The 25269-nt window shown below is 39.4% G+C and overlaps 1 protein-coding gene across 1 annotated transcript in view; it reads left to right on the forward strand.

Annotated features, from left to right (window-relative positions):
* The window catches only part of TRPC4AP (transient receptor potential cation channel subfamily C member 4 associated protein), an 80852-nt gene that overhangs the window by 53528 nt on the left and 2055 nt on the right, over positions 1-25269 (forward strand). The window contains exons 9-18 of the mRNA XM_020998798.2: positions 8386-8528; positions 10945-11076; positions 12127-12185; positions 14844-14945; positions 15610-15693; positions 16439-16529; positions 17933-18073; positions 19208-19316; positions 22528-22640; positions 24702-24908. Of these exons, the coding sequence (XP_020854457.1) occupies positions 8386-8528; positions 10945-11076; positions 12127-12185; positions 14844-14945; positions 15610-15693; positions 16439-16529; positions 17933-18073; positions 19208-19316; positions 22528-22640; positions 24702-24908 (1181 nt within the window). The remainder of the gene's footprint in view (positions 1-8385; positions 8529-10944; positions 11077-12126; positions 12186-14843; positions 14946-15609; positions 15694-16438; positions 16530-17932; positions 18074-19207; positions 19317-22527; positions 22641-24701; positions 24909-25269) is intronic.

Raw genomic sequence — 25269 nt, forward strand, 5'->3', positions numbered from 1 at the left:
GACAAAGTTCTCTATATATTTGAGATATGAGGCCTTTATCTGAGAAAGTATCTATAAACATTTTCCCCAATTTTCTGCTTTCCTTCTATTTTTGGCTACATTGGTTTTATTTGTACACAAATCTTTTTAATTTAATGCAATCAAAATTATCCATATTGCATCTCACAGTGTTCTGTGTCTCTTGTTTATTCATAAATTCTTCTTCTATCCATAAGTCTGACAGGCATTGTGCTCCCTGTTCAAGTTTTCTTATGATATCTCCCTTTATATCTAGGTCAGGCATCCATTTTGATCTTATCTTGGTAAATGGTGTAAGATATTCATCTATACCCAGTTTCTGCCAGATTGCTTTCCAGTTTTCCCAACAGTTTTTACCAAATAGTATATTCTTATCTTAAAAGCTTAAATCTCTACATTTGTCAAACTCAAGGTTACCACAATCATTTGCTTCTGTGTATTGTTTGTCTACTCTGTTCCACTGATACACCTTTCTGTTTCTTAGCCAGTACCAGATAGTTTTGATGATTACTCCCTTATAATATAGTTTAAGATCTAATACTGCCAAATCCCCTTCCTTTACATTTTTTCATTAGTTCCTTTGATATTCTTGATATTTTGTTTTTCCAAATGAATTTTATTATTTTTTCTTTTTTTTAGTGATAAAGGGCTTTAATATAAATTTATTTATTTTTAGTTTTCAATATTCACTTCCATAAGTTTTTCAGTTCCAAATTTCTCACCCCTCCCCCCACCCCAAGATGGCATGCATTCTGAATACCCCTGCCCCTGGTCTGCCTTCTCTTCTATCTCTCCCCCCTCCCTTCTCTTATCCCCTTCCCCTTCTATTTTCCTGTAGAGCAGGATAGACTTCTGTACCCCATTTCCTGTATTTCTTATTTCCCAGTTGCATGTGAAAACATTTTTTTTAAAACATGTGTTTTTAAAACTTTGAGTTCCAAATTTTCTCCCTTCCTCCCTCCCCACCCACCCTCATTGAAAAGGCAAGCAACTCAATATAGGTTGTACATGTGCAGTTATGCAAAACTCTTCCTTAGCAGACATGTTGTGAAAAACTAACTCTATTTCCCTTAATCCTATCCTGCCCTCCCATTTATTCTATTCTTTCTTTTGACCCTGTCCCTCCTCAGAAGTATTTGCTTCTGATTACCCTCTTTCCCAATCTGCCCTCCTCTCTATCACCCCCTGCTCTCTTGTCCCCTTCTCCCCTATTTTCCTGTAGGGTAAGACAGATTTCCATACCCAATTGAATGTGTATGTTATTCTCTCCTTAAGCCAAATCCTATGAGAATAAGATTCCTCATTCCCTCTCACCTTCCCCTGTTTCCCCTCCACTGTGAGAGACTTTTCTGTTTTTTTTGTGAGATAATTTACCCCATTCTACCTCTCCCTTTCTTCTCCGAGTATCATCCTCTCTCATCCCTTAATTTTATTCTCCAGATATGACCCCTTAATCTTCAACTCACCCTGTGCCCTCTATCTATCTATATATACATACATACAATTTTTTTCCTTCAACTACCCTAATACTGACAAAGTTCTCATGAGTTACAAATATCATCTTTCCATGCAGGAATGTAAACAGTTCAATCTTAATAAGTCTCTTATGATTTCTCTTTCCTGTTTACCTCTTCATGTTCCACTGGAGTCCTGTATTTGAAAGTCAAATTTTCTGTTTAGCTCTGGTCTTTTCATCAGGAATGCTTGAAAGTCCTCTATTTCACTGAATGACCATTTTTTCCCCTGAAGGATTATACTCAGTTTTGCTGGGTAGGTGATTCTTGGTTGTAATCCTATCTCCTTTGCCCCCGGAATATTATATTCCATGCCCTGGTCCTTTAATGTAGAAGCTGCTAAATCTTGTGTTATCCTGATTGTGTTTCCACAGTACTTGAATTGTTTCCTTCTGGCAGCTTGTAATATTTTCTCCTTGACCTGGGAACTCTGGAATTTGGCTACAATATTCCTAGGAGTTTTCCTTTGGGGATCTCTTTCAGGAGGAGATCTGTGGATTCTTTCAATTTCTATTTTGCCCTCTGGTTCTAAATATCAGGGCAGTTTTCCTTGATAATTTCTTGAAAGATGATGTCTAGGCTCTTTTTTTGATCATGGCTTTCAGATAGTCCAATAATTTTTAAATTCTCTCTCCTGGATCTATTTTCCAGGTCAGTTTTTTTCCAATGAGATATTTCACATTGTTTTCTAATTTTTCATTCTTTTGGATTTGTTTTACAGTGTCTTGATTTCTCATAAAGTCACTCTTCCAATTGCTCTATTCTAATTTTTAAGGAAGTATTTTCTTCAGTAATCTTTTGGACTTCCTTTTCCATTTGGCCAATTTTCTTTTTAGGGCATTTTTCTCCTCATTGGCTTTTTGGACCTCTTTTGCCATTTGGGTTAGGTTTTTTAAGGTGTTATTTTCTTCAGTATTTTTTTGGGTCTCCTTTAGCAAGCTGTTGACTTGTTTTTCATGATTTTCTTGCATCACTCTCATTTCTCTTCCCAGTTTTTCCTCTACTTCCCTTACTTGCTTCTCAAAATCCCTTTTGAGCTCCTCCAAGGCCTGGGACTGATTCATATTTTTCTTGGAGGCTTTGGATGTAGGAGCTTTGATTTTGTTGTCTTCTTCTGGTTGTATATTTTGATCTTCTTTTCACCAAAGTAAGATAATATAGTCTGACTCTTTTTGTGCTGCTTGCTCATGATCCCAGCCAATTACTTGAGTTTTAAACTCTTTGTTAAGGTAAGAGTCTGCTTCCAATGTGGAGAATGTACTGTCCCAAGCTTCGAGGGGTTTGTACAGCTGTTTTCAGAGATACTTGTAGGGACCTGTAAATTTTCAGTTCTTCCAAGGTGGTATGATGATGGGGGCGAGGTGTTTACTCCTTTCCTGGCCTGTGACCACAAGTATTCCTTTCTGTCCTGTAACTGTGAGGGGGTTCCTCTCCACAGCCACTACAAGCTCCACCATGCCAGCGCTCCTCCTCACCCCAGCACTGCTGCCTAGAACTGTGACCCAGATCCACACACGGGCAAAGCAAGAGATTCCTGCCTCAGCACTGGCAAAGAGATCCCTGCAGGCCCTCTCTGATCAGCCACTGGATTCCCTCTCAGTCTGTGGGCCGGAAGCTCTGGAAGCAGCTGCCCCGCCCAGGGCCAGGCTGTTGGGGAATGGAGCTGAGACCCCTCCTTCCTCTCTGACCACCTACAGAAACAGACTTTTCCCACTGACTTTCTAAGTTGTCTTTGGCATTTGTGGATTGAGGAGTCTGGAAACCTCCACAGCTGCCTGCATTTCAGTCCTCTGAGGCCTAATCCAGGTTTGCTGCGGCCTGTGTGCCCACGCTGCACTACGCTCCCAGCCCGGCACGATACAGCTTTTTGATCAATCATCCAGGTTGTCTTGGGCTGGAAATTTGTTTCACTCTGTCTTTTTGTGGGTTCTGCTGCTTGAGAATTTGTTTAGAGCCATTTTTTATGAGTATTTGGAGGGGTTTGGGAGAGAGCTCAAGCAAGTCACTGCTTTCACTCCACCATCTTGGCTCCGCCTGATCTTATTATTTTTTTCTAGCTCAATAAAATAATTTTTTGGTTGTTTAATTGAGATGGCATTGAATAAGTAGATTAGTTTAGGTAGAATTGTCACTTTTGTTATATTGGCTCTGCCCACCCATGAACAGTTATTTCTCCAGTTATTTAAGTCTCACTTTACTTGTATAAAAAATGTTTTATAATTACGTTCATATAATTCCTGGATTTGTCTTGGCAGTTATATTCCCAGGTATTTTATACAGTCTACAGTTATTTTAAATGAGGCATCTCTTATTATCTCTTCTTTACAGGGTTTTGTTGGTGATATATAGAAATGCTGATGATTTATGTGGCTTTATTTTATAAGTTGCTACTTTGCTAAAATTATTAATTATTTTAACTAACTTTTTACTTGAATCTCTAGGATTTTCTAAGTATATCATCAAATCTTCAAAAAGAGATAGTTTTATTATTTATTATTTTTGTTATCTACATTATATTTATATTTGTTTATTGTTTATTATTATTTTAAATGGATTATATTTATAATAATTTGTATTTAGTGTGCTTATATTAGATTGTTTTGTTTGTTATTATTTATTATTATTGCCCAATCTGACTTCTTCAATTTCTTTTTTTTCTCTTATCGCTATTGCTAGCATTTCTAATACAATATTGAATAATATTGGTGATAATGGGCATCTTTCTTTCACTTCTGACCTCACTGGGAAGGCTTCTAGCTTATCACCATTACAGATAATGCTTACTGATAGTTTTGGGTAGATGTTTCTTATTATTTTAAGGAAAAGTCCATTTATATTTATGCTTTTGAGTGTTTTCAATAGGAATGAGTGTTATATTTCATCAAAGCCTTTTCTACTTCTACTGACAAAATCATATGATTTTTGTTACTTTTGTTATTGGTATGATTAGTTATGCTAATAGTCTTATGTTAAACCATCCCTGCATTCTTGGTATAAATCCCACTTGGTTACCATGTATAATCTTTGTTAAACCTAACTTTGATAATTCTAAATGTGAATGGATTAAACAATGCAATAAAATAAGAAGAGTGACATTGGATGAGGAAACAAAACTCTATGATCTGTTGCTTACAAGAAACACATTTTAAAAACAAAGATATACACAAAATAAAATTGAGGGGATGGAAAAATTACTATGCATCAAATGAATTCAAAAAGGGAGGAATTACATTATGCCCTCTGACAAGGCAAAAACAAACCTTCAAAACATAAAAAGAGATATACAAGGAAACTGTATTATGCTGAAAGAAACCTTAGACAGCAAACCGATGTCAGTAATAATAAACATAGACATTCTACATGCCTTATAATTCAAATTCATAAAGGAAACATCTGAGCTACAAGAAAACATTAATTCTAACATCATAGTGACAGGAGACATCAGTATTCTCAGTTTTTGATAAGTCTGACAAAGATAAACAAAAGGAAAATATGAAAATGAACAAATTAGTGGAGAAAACTAGAGTTAAAAGACTTATGGTGTTTCATCAATGGGACCACAAAAGAATATGCATATTTCTCATCACCGTATGAGTCTTTTAACAAAAATTGACCGTGTACTAGGACACAGAGATATTGCAAATAAATGTAAAAAGGCAGCAATAAGTTGATACAGCCTTTTCAGATCATAGTGCAAGGGGCAGCTAGGTGGCACGGTGGATAGAGCACTGGCCCTGGATTCAGGAGGACCTGAGTTCAAATCCGGCCTCAGACATATAACACTTACTAGCTGTGTGACCCTGGGCAAGTCACTTAACCCCCATGGCCCAACCAAAAAAAAAAAAAAGCAGACCATAGTGCAATAAAAATAATAATTGGGTCAGGGACCAAAAAAATAAAAAATACAGCTCCAAATGAAGACTTAATGAAATCTTAAATAATGAGTGGGTCAAAAAACAAATCATAGAAACAATAACTGTGAAAGAAAATGATAAAGATGAAACAGAAATTGTGAGCATTAACTACTTGACACAGGGTTAACAAAGGTCAGAAAAGTGGAAGAGTGCAAACTTTTCTGTCTTTTCTTTTATTCTTTACGGACATTAGGACCACTTAGCCCAAGTGACTCCATATTGGAGTCCTGTCATTATAACTCTAACATCAAACAATATATAAATTACAGTTATTACACCTTTAGTTTCCATTTTTTTTGCCTCACAAAAAGAAGAATTTTTGTACATTATAGGACCTTATCCTTTTTCTTTGATCTCTTTTGGCTGTAAGTCTAACAGTAGTATCACTGTAAAGGGCAGGTACTGTTTAGTAACTTTCTGTGTGTAATACCAAATTGTTTTCCATAATGGTTGTAGCCATTTTCAGATTAACCTATGTTATACCAGTGTGTCTGTTTTCCCATAGCCTTTCCCTCATTTATCATTTTTCTTTTTCCTCATCTTTGCCAGTATGATAACTGTGAGATAGAATCTCAAATTTGCTTTAATTTTAATTTCTCTAATTAATAGTGATTTAGAAGACTTTTTTCATATCATTTTAAAATAGCCAAAGTTTCTTCCCTTGAGAATTGCCTGTTTATATCCTTAGATCATTTATCAATTGGGGAATGGCACTTTTTCTTATAAATATGAATCAATTCCTTGTATATCTTGGAAGTGAGACCTTTAACAGGGAAACTTGCTGCAAAGATTTTTTTCCCAGTTAATTTTCTTGTAATATTAACTTTATCAGATTTGTGCAAAACCTTTTAAATTTTATGTAATCAAAATTATCTGTTTGATCTTCTGTGATTCTCTGTATCCCTTACTTGGTCACAAACTTTTTTCCTATCCATAGATAAGAGATAGTAATTTTTTTCCCGTGTTTCTCTAATTTGCTTAGGATGTAACCTTTTATATCTAGGTTATGTATCCATTTAGAGCTTATATTGGTATAAGGTATGAAGTATTGATCTAAATCTAATTTCTTCCGTGCTATAGTCCAATTTTCCCAGCAGTTTTTTAGGTGCCCTTAGCCTAATAGCTGGGGTCTTTGTGTTTATCAAATACTTGAGTACTAGATACTTTTGCTTCTGTCTGATGTGTAACTAATCTGTTCCACTGATTAATTTCTCTACTTTTTAACCAGTAGTAAGTTGTTTTGAAAATTAATACTTTGTAGTTTGAAATTTGACACTGCTAGGCTTCCTTTGTTCCTACTTCTTATCATTATTTCCCTTGAGATTCTTGACCTTTTTTCCTCCATATGAATTTCATTATTATTCTATTTCTATAACATAATCCTTTTGTAGTTTGACTGGTATGACATTGAATAAGTCAATTAATTTAGGTGGTATTAATAATTTTTATTATGTTGACTCATCTTTGTTGCTCAGTTGTTTTAGTTGTGTCTGACCTTTCATGACCCCATTTGTGGTTTTTCTTGGCAAAATATACTAGAGTGTTTTGCCATTTGCTTTTCCAGCTCATTTTACTGATGAGGAACTAAGGCAAACAGTGTTAAGTGACTTGTTTAGGGTCACGTAGCTAATAAGTGTCTGAGGCCAGATTTGAACTCAGGAAAATGAGTCTTCTTGACTTCAGGCCTAGCACTTTTTCCACTGCACCACCTAGCTGTCCAGTAGACTTATCTTACCCACAAGCAATTAATGTTTTTCCAGTTAATTTAGGTTTGTCTTTATTTTTATAAATAGTGGTTTGTAGTTGTATTTATATAGTTCTTGAGTGTATCTTGGTTGTTAGATGCCTAAGTATTTTATTGCATTCTGTAATAATTTTAAATGGTATTTTACTTTATCTCTCTTCTTTCCAAGTATTGTTGGTATTTTATAGAAATGTTGATGATTTGCATGGATTTATTTTATGTCTTGAAAGTTTGCTAAGTTATCAATTATTTCAATTAATTTTTGAGTCAAGGTTTTTTAAGTATAATATCATTGCATAAAAGTAATAATTTTGTTTTTTCTTTATCTATATTTATTCCCTCAATTTCTTTTTCTTGTCTTGTTGCTATAGCATATATTTCTAGTATTGTGTCAAATAGAAGTAGTGACAGTGGATGCCTTTGTTTCAGTCCTGATTTAGGATTCTAGTTTATCTCTGTTATGTGGTTAATCTTGAGATACACATAGACACACACACACACACACACACACACACACACACACACACACACGCCCCTTAGTTCTTAAAGCTTAAAGACTATGACTTTGGGGACTCACTGTTCTGTTTATCATTTTAAGGAAAAGGTCCATTTATTTCTATGTTTTCTAGTGTTTTTAGCAGAAATGGATGTTGTATTTTATCAGAACTAGGATTTAAACCGAGGTCTTCTGAGATGGTCTTCCCCCTCCCAATATTATACTGCTTCTCATACTTGTTTTACCCGTCTCCTCCTTGATTTTTCCTAGGCTTCCCAGGGTATCCTGGACTAACTAGTATTCCAGCCTGAGACCTGCTTGCCAAGAAGCCTGTTTGGTGTCCAGGTGTGAGAGCTGCCTAGTGTTTAGAAAAGTAATTTAAACATCTGGCCATGTCCCTTTTAAGAGGGTTTAGTAGCATTGCCAGAGAATTTTTGTGCTCAAAAACAACTTAGGGAGTAAAGAATCTAAGAAGGAGTGGCAAATTTTGTTTATTCTGAATTTCCAAGTTTGCTTCTGGGGATTTGGTGAACATTCTGGTGCTTTTATAAGTCTGTCTTAGCTCTGCTGGCATAGGGACCCAAGCTGGTAAATCTATTACTCTGAAGTCTATACAGAGCAAATGTGACTTGAAAGAATTTGGTCTTTATAAATCCCTTTGGAAATGGGTTTCTGAGTTTATTATGTTGTCTCCTTTAGAATCTTCAGATGAGAGTGGTGTGGCAAACACTTCCTCGAGGACCCAGCTGCCCCAGTCAATGAAAATCATGCATGAGATAATGTACAAACTGGAGGTGCTCTACGTCCTGTGTGTGCTGCTGATGGGCCGACAGCGGAATCAGGTGAATGCCTTCCTACGGCAGGAGCTCATCCACTTTTTGACACAGAGTGCTGAGAGGCCATGGTGTTTGTTCAGAAATGGTGCACCTCATGGGCCTGCAGGGGGTGCTGCAGAAGACGTTGGCTTAGTACTTAGACCCTATGGGTCCTGGACAAAATGGAAAACCAAGGGGATGGAAAAGCTTGGGCCCTTTTGACACCACTGTGCCAACTGTGCCTCTGCTGCCTCTGTAGTGGGGGCAAAGGTATATAGAAGTTCTTGATGGGTCCATCTTTGAGAGCCTCTAAGGGATGGAGAAGATCAGAAGATGGAAAAGGGAGTAGAGAGCTGTATTATACTTGGAAAAACTGGGCAAAATTCAGAGTAGCTTTCAGCTATGCTCAGAGTCTTCAAGGTCCCTAGAGTAACCCTATGTCTGGTATCCTGTGCAGGACCCTATGTAGAAAAGGCAAATGTGTTTAGGAACTCCTTCTGGAAGAAAAGGAACCATGATAGTCTCTGGTGGTTGATTTATTTTTTTAAATTGATAAGGAGTAGCCATTTCCTGAGACCCAAAGATCCATGGATATATCCCACGATACCCAAAGGAGAACTTTGCTAAATAGAGAGAGGTGTGGGAAGAAAGAATAATAGCTAGGTCTAGTCTTGGAGAGGAAAATTTCTCCATTTTCAACAAGAAAAGTCTTATTCTTAACATTGTTAAAGTAGAGATGACTTATAGAAACCCCCCTAGAATGTCAGAACTGGAAGGGGTCTTGGAGATCAATTAGTCCAATCCTGTTATTTTATTTTATTTTTTAAATTAAATTTTATTTCGTATTCAGATATGCATTTTCTCTGTCCCACTTCCCTGCCCCCCCCCTCTTACTTTAAATAGGAGGATTTTGAGGCCCATAGAGAGGAAGTGACTTGGCCAAGGTCACATAGATAAATTAGTGATATAGCAGCAGGACCCCATTAATGGTACATGAATCTTCAAGGGCCATACTTGGGCAGAGACATTCACAGGGTTTGACAGTAGTTCAACTAGTATCCAGGGAATATCAGTTCATAAGGTCCCTATGTGTTCAGATGTTCTTGCTTACAGAACAGTTTAGACACAAGCTGCTAGAAGGAGCCTTTTACTAGTTCTCTATTCCAGAAAGGGGTCCCAGCTTTTAAGCATCTGTGAAATGGAAATTATTTACTTAAGGTAATTCACTTTGCATTTATCTAAAACATCCTTTTGGAGCCTAGACCCCACAAACCAATAGCCAAACATTTCGTATAGCCCACACTTACCTCCACGCTTTGAAACACACAATATGATATACCCACAGCTCCTTAAGTCATCCAGGTTATATTTTGGGGAAAATGGCAGGTTTTTTTTCCAGTGCATGTTGCATTCAAAAGCAGGTGTAGTAGAAAGGATAAATCCAAGCTCACCCATTTTTACCCACTTTAGTGTTCCTGCTTTGGAATCAGCTAAATACTCCATTTTGTATATCTCACCCTATTTGGTTAACTCTGTATATACAGTGTACATCAGATGCTTGCTTTGTGTATGCAGATTATGAAATTATTGTCTTCCCTAGAACACAGACTGGGCATTTTACCCTTTTGCCAGCCCTGGATGGGCTAACAGAAGAAACAAGGAGAAATACACAAACTCACCCAATCAAAAGTGAGGGAGTAATCCCAGATGCTGAAGGCAAGGAATTCTGTGGTTTTCACAGTCTTGTCCAAGAATTTTGACTATAAAATTAGAGTGTACCTGCTCTACAGTCACTTGTCTTAACTATCTGGGGACAAGTGTCTATGTTCTTAAATTTTGTGATCCCCTTCAGCAGAGTTTCCAGCTTTCAAACCCTCTGCTGAGAGGTGGACACTGATGTTGGACCCAGTAGGAGGCATACAAGGAGAACAGCTTAGGTGAGACTCCTGTAGGATTCCTTTTTGACTTTGCTCCTCCTCCTGAAGCACCTGTGGTGCAGTAGGAGACATCTTTGGTGAAGAAAGTCAGAATGACCTTCTTTTCTCTATAGCCTATTCCCCAGGTTAACCTAGGGCTTTGTATTAAGGTTATAACCTATTCATGTGTGTTAGTATAGCTGGCGTGAATTTGGTTGGTCTGCTATAAACATGGCTGCCACCCAAGGAACAGCTCTTTAGCCTTTGGGTGGTTCATGAGAGGTTATGATTCCTCAGGGTATATAGTAAGACTATTTCTGAGGACAGTGGCCTAAGAGGACTCTCAATATCTTGTTTGGTGGCCCAGAACTTTGCAAATTTAGGCCCCCATTTTGTGACCCTGTCCCCTAAATCTACTGTTTTTATCTCTGAAGACATCCCATATCGCTTAATTTCTATGTCATGTATCACTGGCTGAGTTGACAGTATTTTGGTGTTAATGTTCCTCTACTTTTTGCCCCATCTAGGTTCATAAAATGATAGCAGAATTCAAACTGATCCCTGGGCTTAATAATCTGTTTGACAAGTTGATATGGAGGAAGCATTCAACATCCACCCTTGTTCTACATGGACATAACCAGAATTGTGACTGTAGTCCAGTGAGTTCTTTTGTGTATTTTTCTCTTTCAGGAGTTTGGTTCATAAGTAGAGGTGACTGCCTAGTAAGGCAGGACACATGACCTTGAGTATAGGAGCAAAATACACAACCTTCCTTTTATTTATTTGTTTTATCGATAATAAGTGTCGCTTCCTAATGACGACCCCCCTCCTCCATTCCCTCTTCCCTCATAACAAAGAAGTATAATTCAGCAAAACAAGCCAACTCATTAGCCATGTTTGTCCTCTTTCTTATGTTCCTATAATCTAAACACATCCCTGACAAGAGATGGGAGGCATGCCTCACCATCAGTCCTCTAGAATCAAGGTTGATGACTGCATTGATCATAGTTCTGTTATCTCTCATTGTTTTCCTTTACATTATTGTGCCTATTCTCTTACTTCAGCTTACTTTATTCTGCCTCAGTTCACACAGGGTCTCCAAAGTTCCCCTTCGTTCTTCATGTTTGCCATTTTGTACAGTGCAGTACTATTCCATTGCATTCCTATATCCGTTTGTTCAGCCCATCTCTAAGAGATGGGCACTCACTTTGTTTCCAGGCTTTTTGCTACCACAAAAAGTGCTACTGTAAATATTTTTTGTATTTATGGGACCTTTCCTTAAGTCTGTGGCCTCCTTAGGGGTCATTCCTAGTGCTGGTGTCACTGGATCGAAGAGGAATGTACAGCATAGTGAATTTTCTGGTGTAGTTTAAATTGCTTTCTGGAATTATTGGAGCAATTCACAGCTTTACCTATAATGTGTTTGTCTGCCTGTCTTCTCTTAATTCCTTCAGCGTTTTTTATTTTTGTCTTTTGTCATTTTTGCCATTTGGAATATGAGGTAGAACCTTAGAGAAATTCTAACTTGCACTTCTCTTATTAATGAATGTCTTCCTTCATTTTGCAAATGATGTAACAGACCTAGAGAATGGAATTGATTTTCCTGAGGTCACATACCTGTCTGTATTATTTGCTTTCATAGATGCTTAATTCTTGTTTTAGCAGATTCTGTAATCTATTTTGAAGGCATTTTGCTTTCTTTTTCTTAGGACATCACCTTAAAGATACAGTTTTTGAGACTTCTCCAAAGTTTTAGTGATCACCACGAGTAAGTATGATCCTCATTTTGGGAAAGATTTTTATGTTGGCTGTTTCTTTTTTTTCCTCCAAGTCATTAGCCCTAGTTCAGAATAGCCAGGCAGTCAGAGTATACCCTACTGATACGATTCTACCAAACATCCATTTCCTCTTTCTAAGTATTTTTTTCATATTATGATTTTATTGATGTAGAGAATTCCTGCTGAGAGAAATCTCTCTGCGAATGCAGATGAGCAATTCTGCAGGTTCTAGTCCCTGCTAAGCTGCCTGGAACACTCATTGAGAGGCTGAGTGGATTGCCCAGGGTCACTGAACCAGAAGATGTCAGAGGCAGTATTTGAACCCTGGTCTTAGTGACTGAAGCTGGCTCTCTCTCTAGCCACACTACACCAGGTTGTGTGTTCTGAGGAACACTGTTGAGACCTGAATTAAGTTGGATACTCTAAATGTAATAGACTGAGTCCTGGCAGAGTCCTTCTATATTCTATTTAATTTAATTCAACAGAATTTATTAAGAATCTTCCGTGTACTAAAGAGATTGCAGTTTCATTAGGGAGACACATGAAAGAGAAAACTGTAGTAGCCACTAGGCGGTTAAATGTGAAACAGGTACATTACATTGTAGGCTCCTTGAGAGCAAAGATTCTCTTTTGTCTTTCTTTGTATCCCCGGCACTTAGCATAATGCTCAGCACATGGTGAGGGCTGAATAAATGATTACTGACTGACTGACTTAATAGAGCGAATGTGGAAAACACTTTTAGCTGTGCTGTGTGAGTCACGGCCTCACTTCAGGGAGCTGAGGAAGGTCTTTTAATTCTGGCATTGTCAGTCTTGCCATCACTGTCAAATGACTTGTCATGTTAGGACCGTAGTATACAGCTTGCTGTGAACTTTATGGTAACCATGAAAAATGACAAAAAGAAGAACAGAATTTTGTGTGGGAGATGAAAGAAGTCAAGTCAATAAGAAGGAAGAAAGTTATTCCTATGCACGATTTAAAAAAAATTTTTCTGTTGATATTCTTTACATCACTCGATTCCTAATAACTTTCCCCCTTCTGTCCCCACCTACTTCCCAACATGAAACAGCTTCCTAGTAGCAAATAAATACAGTTAAGTAAAACAAACTAACACATTGGCCATGTCTGAAAATATATATATGTGTGTCATTGGTCACCTGTAGTCCACCACCTCTCTCCCAAGAGGCAGGAAGCATGCTTTGCCATAAGTCCTCTGAAGTCACAGTTAGTCATCACATTGGTCATAGTTCTGAATTCTTTCAGTGTTGCTTTCCTTTACATTGTTGTGTTTGTCATGTAAATAATTTTCCTGGTTCTGCTTACTTTGCTCTGCATCAGTTTATGCCAGTCTTTCCAAGTTTCTTAGAATTCATCATGTTTGTCGTTCTTATAGTAATACTTTATTGCATTCATATGCCATAATTTTTTAGCCCCTCCCTAATCACTTTCTTTCCAGCTCTTTGTCACTACAAAAAGTACTAATATAAATATTTTTGTATATATAGGACCTTTCCCATTCTCCTAGACCTTCTTGAGGTATATGCCTAGTAGTGATGTCACTGGGTCAGAGGGTTTAGTGACTTTGCTAGTATAGTTTCAAATTATTTTCAGGAAGAATTGAGCCAGTTGGGGCAACTAGGTGGCGCAGTGGATAGAGCACCAGCCCTAGAGTCAGAATGAACTGAGTTCAAATCCGGCCTCAGATACATAACACTTACTAGCTGTGTGACTTTGGGCAAGTCACTTAACCCCAATTGCCTCACCAAAAAAAAGAAAAAAAGAATTGAGCCAGTTCAGAGCTTTATCAACAGTGCTTTAGTGTGACTGTGTTCCCATATGGAACCCTGGTTCCATTTCTGTCATTTTTGTCTTCTATTGTCTGATGGATGTAAGTTGAAACCTCATAATTTTAATTTCCATTTCTCTTTTATTAATGATTTTGGTCATTCTTTCATATGTTTTTTGTTAGTTTGAATTTCTTCTTTTGAAGACTGCTTGTCTATATCCTTTTACCATTTATCTATTGGCAAAAGGCCCCACTTATTTTCTGGAGGCCAGAAGTGATCTGCTGTAGTCAAATCAATCTAGGGAGAAATCTTCCTACTCCTTGGGGGCAGGAATGCAGCCTTGGCTTTTAGTGCCATTCTACAACTCATAATAACACACACACACATACAGAGCTCTCTCCTGTCCCAAACACCCACAAAGGTATGGGCCTAGCTGAAGTCATGGGAGTATCTCTTTTGTTGAATCATTTCTAGAGCTCCATCCACCAGGAGGATACTGTGTGCCCAGCCCTATGCTAGGCTCTTGGGAGAGAAAACTTGGTCTCTGCCCTCAGGGAACTTATTGTCTAACTGGATATATTTTGTATATGTCACTTATGCATATGAAATAATGAAAGGACAATACAATCCAGTACAAAATTTAGTACAGTCCCTAAATGCTGTAGATATTCAGGATGGAAAGATATTGGTGAGGGCAAGAGCTGTCGGGGAAGTAGGTGATACAATCTATGGTACAAAATGTCTCATAAGCCCCGAGAACATGGCAGCTGCACAGACTGCAGGGTCCAAATGAAAGCCTTTGGCCAATATGGAAACCATAGTTCTTCCCCCTTAACTGCCTCAAATCCTATCTGTTTCAGGAACAAGTATCTGCTGTTAAATAGCCAAGAACTGAATGAACTCAGCGCAATCTCCCTCAAGGCCAATATCCCTGAGGTAGATGCAGTTGTCAACACAGACAGGTAAGTCTTTTCCAGTGGAAAACCTCAGCGGAACTCGCTGAAATCTCACCTTGATTCACCCTGTTGCGGCTTTGGAAGGAAAAAAGGTCATATACTTCACTTGACGTGATGGCATTGATACAAGCAGTTTAGAAGTAGAGGCTGAAGGACAGGAAGGAGAAGTTGACTTCCTGAGTATGCCCAGTTTGGCTGCCTTCCATTCCACCTTGTTCCAGACCCACTCTTCCTATATCCAGGTCTAGTGCAACCTCAGGCACATGTCCAGCATCTGAACACTGGCCAGTAGTCTGGGGAAGGAAAAGCTGCCCAAGAGTTGATGGGGAGATAAGTTGAAATGGAAAACTTGTCCAAAATGTGTGAGGGAAGTGCTTGGCTGTTAAATTCTGAGTTCCCTAGAGTCCCCTGGGGAGACACAGGTCCTAGAGAGGAAGCACAGCCAGCTGTGCTGTGTGGCTGCCAGCTGGTCTGGAAAGACTCCCCTCACTCTTTTCACCAGTCACTGCCAACACAGGAAGCCTGTCCTGGACTCTGGGGCTAAAACTGAAAACCCTGTAAATCTTTTAGACAGTGCTGATTTCCTTTGTTGGCTAAGTCATGTCTTGGCCCCTTCCTTCTCTAGACTCTCAGCTCTGTGTCAACTTTTACTTTTGTCTTTTGATTTTAGGAGTTTGGTCTGTGATGGAAAAAGAGGTTTGTTAACTCGGTTGCTGCAAGTCATGAAGAAAGAGCCAACTGAGTCCTCCTTCAGGTAGGTCCAACTTCAGTTGGAGTGACTGACACCTCACAGCCTTGCCAGGTTAGTCTGTTAGTTAACAGAGATGTTAGGAAGTCATCCCAGAGTTACTCCAGGGGTTTGGTTTTCTTCCCATAGCGACCTTCTCCCTTTTCACTCTTGTGTGTTGAGTTGAGTCACACACATGAATTATATTTCTGACATATTAGTATAGCATATTAGGAATTATGAATATTAGGAAAACAAGGAAGTAGCCAATGAATTCCCTGTCCATGAGGAGCCCACTAGCAGTTAGTTAGGGATGAAATAGCTACTACTACTACTGCTGCTGCTGCTGCTGCTACTACTACTACTACTACTACTACTACTACTACTACTAGTTATTATTATAGTTAACACATTATTTAATTTGAGCCTTTAACTCCCTGTGAGGAAAGTAGTACAAGTATCATTATTCCCATTTAATAGGTAAGTGTACTGAGGTTTAGGGAAGGGAAGTGACTTACCTAAGGGTACTCTTTTAGCAAGAGGCAGAGTTTAGCCTCAAGCCCCAAGTCATCTTTCTCCAAATTCAGTGTTCTTCCTGCTACACTGAGCTCCCTTTTTAAGACATCGAAGTTTGAAACAGTTAAGGAGCATACTTGCAGAACAGCAGGAAAAAATGTATTGCTATGGTGTCTGGAGTTTAGAAAAATGGGGCTGCTGTCTACCAGCTGGCAACTTCATTGAGGGAGAACAGCAGATTATGTTTGGGTCACAGGTTTTGGCAAGCAAGGGCTGTTGAAAGTTTCCTCCGAGGGGCCACTTCCTATGCTGATCAGATGTTCCTGCTGAAGAGGGGCCTTTTAGAGGTAAGTACCCAAATGATGAGGGATTAAAAAAAATTTTTTTTTTAGAGCACAGTGGGGTTTTTTTGTTGTTGTTGTCTGTTTGTTTGTTTTTTTGGGTGTGTGTGTGTGTTTTGAAAATTTTTACTGAGCTAATTGAATTTCTTATAATGCTTATTTCCCTATAACAACTGAAAGAGGGTATTTAACTGTACTTCCAAGGCCTTCTCAAATGATCTGCTATTTACTGAGTGGCCTTCAGCCCCTGTCCTTTAGATTATGGCAGCATAAAATCTTAGAGATCATTTAATTCAACTCCTTTTTGCAGAAAAGGAAATTGAGGCTCAGAGAAAAGTGATTTGTCTATACTAGAACTTGGGTCTGCCACCTCTCTGCTTGTCACTCTTTCTACCACACTGTAATGGGTGTTACCTTTAATTCAGGTTTATACTTCAATGGACCAGTGATGCCCCTGAGTGTGAGTGCTCTCTTTCCTGTATAGCCCATCCTTACCCTTACGTCTTGTGTGAATCCAATACCCTGTGCACATGCAACTGCTTCTTTTAATCTTTCCTGGTAGCGGGAAGGTGCCAGCACTATTCTGGCTATCTTTTATTCCTCCTTCACCAAATGATGGGTGCATTTCCTTTTCCAGTTATATATGGGAAAGACAAGTGTAAGTACACTAACAAAAGAGATCTATGATGTTTGGGCAGTGATCTTGGGGAGCTGTTTTAAGAGTAAAGCTTGAACAGCCTCAGTACTAAAGAAATGTCAAAATCTTATTTCTAAAGACAATTCTGCTCCTCCATTTACAGCAGAGAGCCATGACTAACTTTGTTACCTCAGAGCAATTTAGCAGTCATCCCCACCAGCACCTGGAGAGTAACTAAGGGGACAGCTCTGCCACCTCAAGTACTTGTGCTGCCCCAGCTCAGAGACAGGTCAGGCCCTGGGGTTTGGTCATTTGGAGTAAGTGACTTCTACTGAAGATTTGGATCCAGGCAGAGAGGAGGTTTCTACAGATCTGAGTTCAACTCAGTATTTGAATTTCTGCTTCATATAAGGAAGTTTTCTAACAATCAAAGCTGTTCAGCAGTGGAACAGGCTACTTTGTGAGGTAGAGAGCTCTTTGTCACCAGAAGTGCACAGATGCCAAATGACTACTTGTCAGTAGTGTGGGAGAGATTTTTCCATTGGGCTGTAGCTTGAACTAGATGACCTCTAAGGTTTTCTTCACCTCTAGGATTCTATGAAGTACTAGATTGAAATCTTTATTTCATGAATAAATCCCACCTCTGTGGTTCACCGTTCATAGCAACATGGATTTCCAAGTGTTTAGTTAGTTTGTCTGTGCTCCAGGAGAACAGCTTTCTGGGCTCCTCAGGAATCCTGTTTTGTTTTGTTTTGTTTTGTTTCCACAATAGCATATTCTGTATTGCATCGTGGACAGTGAGTGTAAATCCAGGGATGTGCTTCAGAGTTACTTTGATCTCCTGGGTGAACTGATGAAATTCAACATCGATGCTTTTAAAAGATTCAATAAATATATCAACACAGATGAGAAGGTAAAATATAAGAAACTTTTGTGGTTGCCATATCTGTCTTCAGAAATTTGTGTTAGCACGAACATATCTTTTTCGAAATCTGAGAATTCTTGGCGTGTACTCAGCTCTGTTTGTGGTCTGCAGGACAGATTACCTTCAGATCCCAAAGTACAGAACACTGAGAAATTAGGAAGTTAACAAGTATTTATTGAATACCTACTATGTGTTCAGTCCTAATGAGGAGCTGTAAGGGAGACAAAAGAAATAGAAGACATGGTCCTTGCCCTTGAGGAGCTCGTTATCTATAGTTGGGGGGACAAAACATGCAAAATAAACCCAAAAAAATCATTAAGAGAGTATAGAATTACATTAGATTGTGAGGTTCCTATGATAAGTTCTATTAATGTTGAAAGAAATGGGAAAGATGGGTATGGGCTGGGGCCTTTATGGAAAGCCTCATGCTGAAGGTAACATCTGATCTAGACTTTGATGAATGGGTAGAATTCAAATAGAGAAAAGGTCAGTGTCCCATATGGAAGAAAAAGTGTTAGCAGAGGTAGCATGTGATGGGGACTGCATCTGGACCAGCCTGTTTGTGGAGCATTGTGGGGTAGTGGGAGGTATTATTGGTTAGGTAGAGTGTCAGGTGTTATCTCTTGGGAATATTTTATTAAGTATAGGGGGATGCATTACAAACAAGACCCATTTAAAACAGTGGCTCTTAAGAGTCACACTCCTTTAGAAAGGTGGGCTTCAAAGCCCCCTTCCATAGAGAATCACTGCCTGAAGGCATTGGAGTACTTGTAAAAGTAGATCAGAAGCTTCAGCATGCAGGTGGTTTGAGGGTTAGGGGATCTAAAGTTTTGGTCCCATAGATAGTCAGCCTGCGGACCCAGCGGGTATATACCCTTGTCAGTTTGCCCATAAGTTGGGATTGACCAGACATGGATTTCCACATGAGATCTCTTATTGACTATTCAGAGATAGCCAGGGGCAATTAAAGGAATGAAAAGAAACCACATATTAGGGTCTCAATAGCTGAATAGGCAATAAGGATGACAGGAACCCACAGCCTATCTGTTAAGCCTCCCAGGTGTAGTCATGCAGAATGCTTTCCACTACCCACAATGTGTCTCAATGAGATCTGTGCTGTAGTTCCAGGTTTTCCTGAGCCAGATCAATAGTTCATTGGTGGACTCCAACATGCTGGTGCGCTGTATCACACTCTCTCTTGACCGATTTGAAAACCAGTCGGACATGAAAGGTAAAAGGAAAAAGGTGGCCCCTCAGGGAGCAAAGTACATTCATTACAAAACAGTGAAGGTTGAAGCTGTTCTTAGCCTTCCTCCTTATTGACAGCAGTAGATGAGCAGGAGAGTGGTTGAATTTTCCTTCTAATTTTTGCCTTCTACATGATTAAAAACTGTTTGCATTACTGCAACTTAACACAAGGGGGTAGTCAAATTTTAAAAAATTACTTATCTACTTTTCTAAGCCTTTTAGTAACTGGCCTGTGGTAGAGAATATAGTGTTAGTTCTCCTGACACTGTTGAAATTGTGATGTTTTCTTCTCTAATCCCTACTGTGTGATGCAAACCACCATTGGTGTTTGTTTATTTAACTTGAGTAGCCCAGTGTCAACTAATGTCCTGTAATAGAACTGGAAAATATTAGAACCAGGAGGATACTTATGGATCATCTAGTCCACCCTCCTTATTTGACAGGTGAGAAAACTGAGGCCCGGAGAAGGGAAGGGACTTGTCCCAGGTCATCCCCTAACCATAACTGTTCAGTACAGGGAAATAAAAAAATAATGGATCAATAAATTAGACCACTGTATGAGGACTGATCATTGGGGTGTAGCTGGATCAGACATTTCTGCTATGCTTAAGGTAATTTTAGTCAATGAATTAATGAAAATATTGCATTCCTTAAGTTTTATATTTCATAGAATGGATTCAGAGTCATACTTTTCTGGAATGGCAACTATCATAATTATATGAAGTGTCCTCCTAACATTTGTTTAGCCTTTGCAATACAAAAGTGGACAGAACCCTAAGCCTTGAATTTTCTGATTTTTTTTTTCCTTGATGCAGTAGCCAACATCTGATCTTATCTGTATTGTCACGTACTACTTACATGAGCAAAATAGGAGTAACTAAAAACTTAAGATAGCTGGATTTTGTTTTGTTGTTATTTTTGGCAAGACAATTGGGGTTAAGTGACTTGTCAGGGTCACACAGCTAGTAAGTGTTAAGTGTCTGAGGTCAGATTTGAACTCAGGTCCTCCTGACTCCAAGGCCGGAGTTCTATCCACTGTGCCATCTAGCTGCCCCTGATAGCGAGATTTGATGATCTCTCTCTATGCTTAGCTGGCAAATTTTCCTCCTGTGTTGGTCAGAATTTATTGACCAGTCACTGTAGAATCCTATACAGGGTACTCTAAGCATTTTTATTTTATTTTGTTTTGGGGGTTTTTTTTTGTTTTTAGGCAGTTGGGGTTAAGTGACTTGCCCAGGGTCACAGAGCTAGTTAAGTGTCAAGTGTTTGGTCTGAGGCCGGATTTGAATTCAGGTCCTCCTGACTTCAAGGCTGGAGCTCTATGCACTGCACCACCTAGCTGCCCCCATACTCTAAGCATTTTTAAAGAATATAAGATATAAAATGTAATTCTTGGGGCAGCTAGGTGGTGCAGTGCATAGAGCTCCAGCCTTGAAATCAGGAGGACCTGAGTTCAAATCCGGTCTCAGACACACAACACACAACATGTACTAGCTGTGTGACCCTGGGCAAGTCACTTAGCCCCAATTACCCAGCAAAAAGCAAAAATAAATAAACAAATAAACAAACAAACAAACAAATAAAGAAATAAATTAGATGTAATGTAATTCTTGCTTTTGAGAAACTTACAGTTATATAGAGTTGTCCTCCCTTTCAGAAGACAGTTGGCTAACAAGGCCAACTGTGATATTACGTAATGTACTGTATTTACAAGAGTGTAAATAGCATAAGTATTGAGACATGGACAGATAACCAGTGAGTCATAAATTTTAATGAAAAAAAAATTAATGCTTGAGATCTGTTCATCACTGAGTTCTAGTCTTGGAAAGAGCCTTGTCCTGGGAGGCCGGAGATCTATATTCTAGGCATGGCTCTGTCACTGACTTAGCGTGTGACTTTGGGCAGGTCACCCTCTCTGAGTCTCAGGCACCACTGTAAAATGTGACAGTTTGACTAAATGATACCCAAGGCCCATCCCAGCTCAAATACTCTGTGATTCTTGATAGACTCAAAAAATTAATTCATTTATGATATCACCATTTGTAATTTCCTATGTGTACTTTTGGTCTGGACTCATTGAATTTTTTCTGTTGCTAAATGTATTTAATTCTCCCATTTTCCACATATCATCCTCATGTGGAAATGTCTTGCACCTGTTCTCCTTGTTTTCCAAGAAATTAGCTCTAAAAAATGGGCAGAGATTCCTATGTAAGCTGCCAGTGGCTACCTGGCTCCTTCTTTAGAGATTTGCTGCTCACAGACTGTGTCAGAGCTAGAAGAAACCTCAGAAACCATCTCGTTCACCCTTCTCTTTTGTTTTGTTATCTTTATTGTTTGAAATATTTTTATTAATATGTTTTGTTTTTATATCACCTTTATTTCCCTTCTGTATTCAGTAAGCTCTTTCTTGCAAGAAAGAAAAAAAAGGCATTTCAGCAAAACCAAAACTAACCAACACAGTGACTGTATATGACAATACATGCAGCATTCCACACCCCTAGTTGTAGTCCTCATAGGCAATGAAATCACCCCACTTCTTTCACAGAGGAGGAAACTGAAGTCCAGAGAAGTCAACCTTGTGTACCTTGTATATGTCTTTATAAGTACATAAGATACTGAGGTTGGAGTGAATTTGCCCAGGATTGCATAAATGAATTAGTGCCTGCTCTGTAGCAGTTCACATATGAGCCCTGAAGGACTCTTAGCTTGCATTATGTGATAACATTGTCACCAGTATTGAAGTAGGACAAAGGATATCCTAATTACTTCTTTTTTGCAATATTATTTCCCCACTCCTGGGAATATTTGAAAGAGGAGGCCTTTCCACATAGAATAGTCATGGCCTGGAAATTAGGTGGGGTAAAGAAAAGCTCCCGAGAGAGATGAACTCCAAGGCACTATTTTACAGGAAGAGGGATGTGGATTTTTAGAAGGGGAGGGTACTCCAAACAGGAGGAATGTCTTAGAGGTAAGAGCAAAGAAGTTATAGTTCATCTAGGTGCCAGCCACTTTTTGAATACCTACTCTGTGCAGTGTTCTGTGATCCCTGCTGTAAGGAGACAAATCAGACTCTCAGGGAACAAAGGTTGAAGCTTAGTAAGTTGTTTTGTTTGGCCTGAGCCAGGGCCCACTGGCAGATGAGGGCTCTTAATTTCTATTGCAGACCACCCTGACCTTTTTTATTTGCCCCACAGTTGTACACGTTTTATCAGAGTGCCGCCTGCTATCCTACATGTACCAGATGTCCAACAGAACTACTTTCCTTTTCCGCCTCATTAACATTATTCATGTGCAGACTTTAACACAGGTAAGATGTTAAAATGGGATACTCAAGAGTATGTAGCTAGCACGAGTATTAAGTCATGGTGACAACTTCTATAACTCAGATTCCTGTATATTTGGCCATGCTCCCTTTATTCTGTGTGCCTAGCCTTCTGGGCTTCTTGGGGAATCCTGTTCTTTTTTCCAACAGGAGCACATTCTGTCTGTTGGAAATCTTGTTTCTTTGATATGATGAGGACCCTTCAGTTATTGGTCCAAGAGGAGAAACCTTGTAAACTTGCCTACATAGGTGCATAATACTACTAGGGTTGATCAGAAAGGAAGGTCCCTTAACTTTTACAGGAAAAAACTACCATTGAAGCCCTCTTAACTCTCGGCAAGCTACTGTATTTTACCACATAATCATCACAGATTTTATGAGTTTTTTTGCAGAAAAGTGGGATGTGACCATTATGTGAAACTTTTAAAAAATTGTGTTGGTATTACTTAAAAATCATTTATTACTAAGCTGTCTGTGGTGCAAGATTAGGATGCATGGAATATTCATGAATATCTGTTAAAATTGAATACTGACAATGCTCCTGTTTGCACATGTTCTGAGAATTCTAGGCTCACAGCTTGCAGTGTCTATGCACATGCTGCTGATAAATACATTGCTGCTCTGTTTACTTTTTAAGTGGTGTGATGAACAGATTTATGCCATGTGATGGTCATGTGATAAAAGGTTAAAATCAATTTTATACTAAACAAACAGACAAAAAACAGGGTGTGACGATTATGTGGTGGCAATGATTATGCAGTGAAATATAGTGGTATACTGAGACAGGTGCCTCAGAAGAGAGGCAAGGAGTATGGAGTGAGGATGAAGCAAAAGGTGGTAAAATAAGACAGTTAAGGAGAAGTTGGGAAACTAAAAGTCTTAGTGGTCTTTTAAACTTATGAAGGATGTGTCCAGAGGATGGTGCCCAAATGTTCTCCATCTCTGCTGAACAAAATTTTGAAAAAAATGTGCAAGAGCTACAGTGTGAGAGACTTAGATGAGATGTGACAAACTTCCTGACATCAGGGGTTATTGGGAAAGACCAGTAAAGTTACAGAGAGATCCCTTCCTGGACATCTGGAACTGGTCCTAGGAGCTAGCTTTTGGATGTCAGAGTGAATTCAGAGACAACAGCAACAATCACTCTAACAAAAGCTTTGGGATTTAGGAAGCATTTACAAACCCGACTCTCCTCCCTCCATTGGCTCTAATAGCCCATTAGTAAAAATACCCTTTGTAGTAGATAGTCAGAAATTAGTCTCCCCAGTTTAGACATGACATTACTGAGGTCCATAGTATATTCCTTGAGCTCTCAGCTGTCAAGTGACGGAACTAGACTGCTAAGGACTGGAATCCTGGTCCTTTTATTTCTAATCCACAGGCCTTTCTGCCAGGAGTTGGATTGGCTGTGATTACTGCTGGCTAGTTAAGGCAGGAAACATTGTTTTGTGGTCATCTATTATGCTTTAAGATCACAGAGTCAGAGGGGAACTAATGGGTCATCTGGTCCAGCCTTTAACTAAGCAGAGATCCCCTTAGAGTATCCAGACATTACTTGATGATCTTCAGTGATTAAGAGCCCACTTTGGACAACTTGGATTGTTAGGAGCTTTTTTCCTTCATCTTCAGCTGAAATTTGCTTTCACAAGTTCCACCCCTTGCTCCTAGTTATGTTTCCTATACCAGCCCTCCAGATATACAAGTGATTGTGTTCCTGAGTCTTCTCTTCATAGCACTGAATAGCTTCAGCCCCTAGGACCCTAGGCTCCCAAACCTCCTGTCTAGAGCCCAACTTTATAGGAAGAAATGGGAGGCCTCTAACCAGGCCTCTGACATGGGTGAACCCCTTCATCTCCCCACCTAAGGTCAGAGCTAAAGGCCCTGGGACTCCTTTCCTGCCTGTTCTTACTGTGTTGGCTCCATAAAATTAAGTCCATTCCTCCTCTCAACCTGGCAGGTGGTCCCTTCACCCTGTCTGGGCTCCATACCCGCTGTCCTGGCTCTGAGCTCACTGGCTTGGGGTGGGGTGGGGCTGGGGTGTTTCAGGAGAACGTCAGCTGCTTGAACACCAGTCTGGTGATCCTGATGCTTGCTCGGAGGAAAGACAAACTGCCTGGGTACCTGAATGCCCTCCAGAAGATGGAATATGATGAGAAATACCCTGGCTTCATCCTCAACAACTTCCACAGCCTCCTGCGCTTCTGGCAGCAGCACTACCTCCATAAAGACAAGGACAGCACCTGCTTAGAGAATGTAGGAGTGTGTGGGAGCCCAGGGGGGTGGGCAGATACTCCCACATTTGGGGATAGGCTGTGAATGGAGCTTATCCCTTGAACCCAGTGTTGCCGGGGAGGGGAGGTAACAGAGGGAGGGAATAAGAAGGGGTCCAGCCTTGAGTGTCCGTTCCCCCTGCCTAGTTCTTTGAGAAGGATCAATTCTGGCCTTGTTATTTTGAATCTTATAAAATGGGCAGGCAATGCCGTACTGCCTAGAAACAGATTGTAAAAACCAGGAGAGGGGAAACCTAAGCCAGGCCTCCAGTATAGGCCCCTTCATATCAAGGAAACCAAAGCCACCGAGGAGTTCTTAAACTTTTTGTGTGCATTGTTGCACA

Source organism: Phascolarctos cinereus, unplaced genomic scaffold (genome assembly GCF_003287225.1).
Source record: "Phascolarctos cinereus isolate Bilbo 61053 unplaced genomic scaffold, phaCin_HiC Scaffold_2;HRSCAF=192, whole genome shotgun sequence".
NCBI classification, from domain to species: Eukaryota; Metazoa; Chordata; class Mammalia; order Diprotodontia; family Phascolarctidae; genus Phascolarctos; species Phascolarctos cinereus.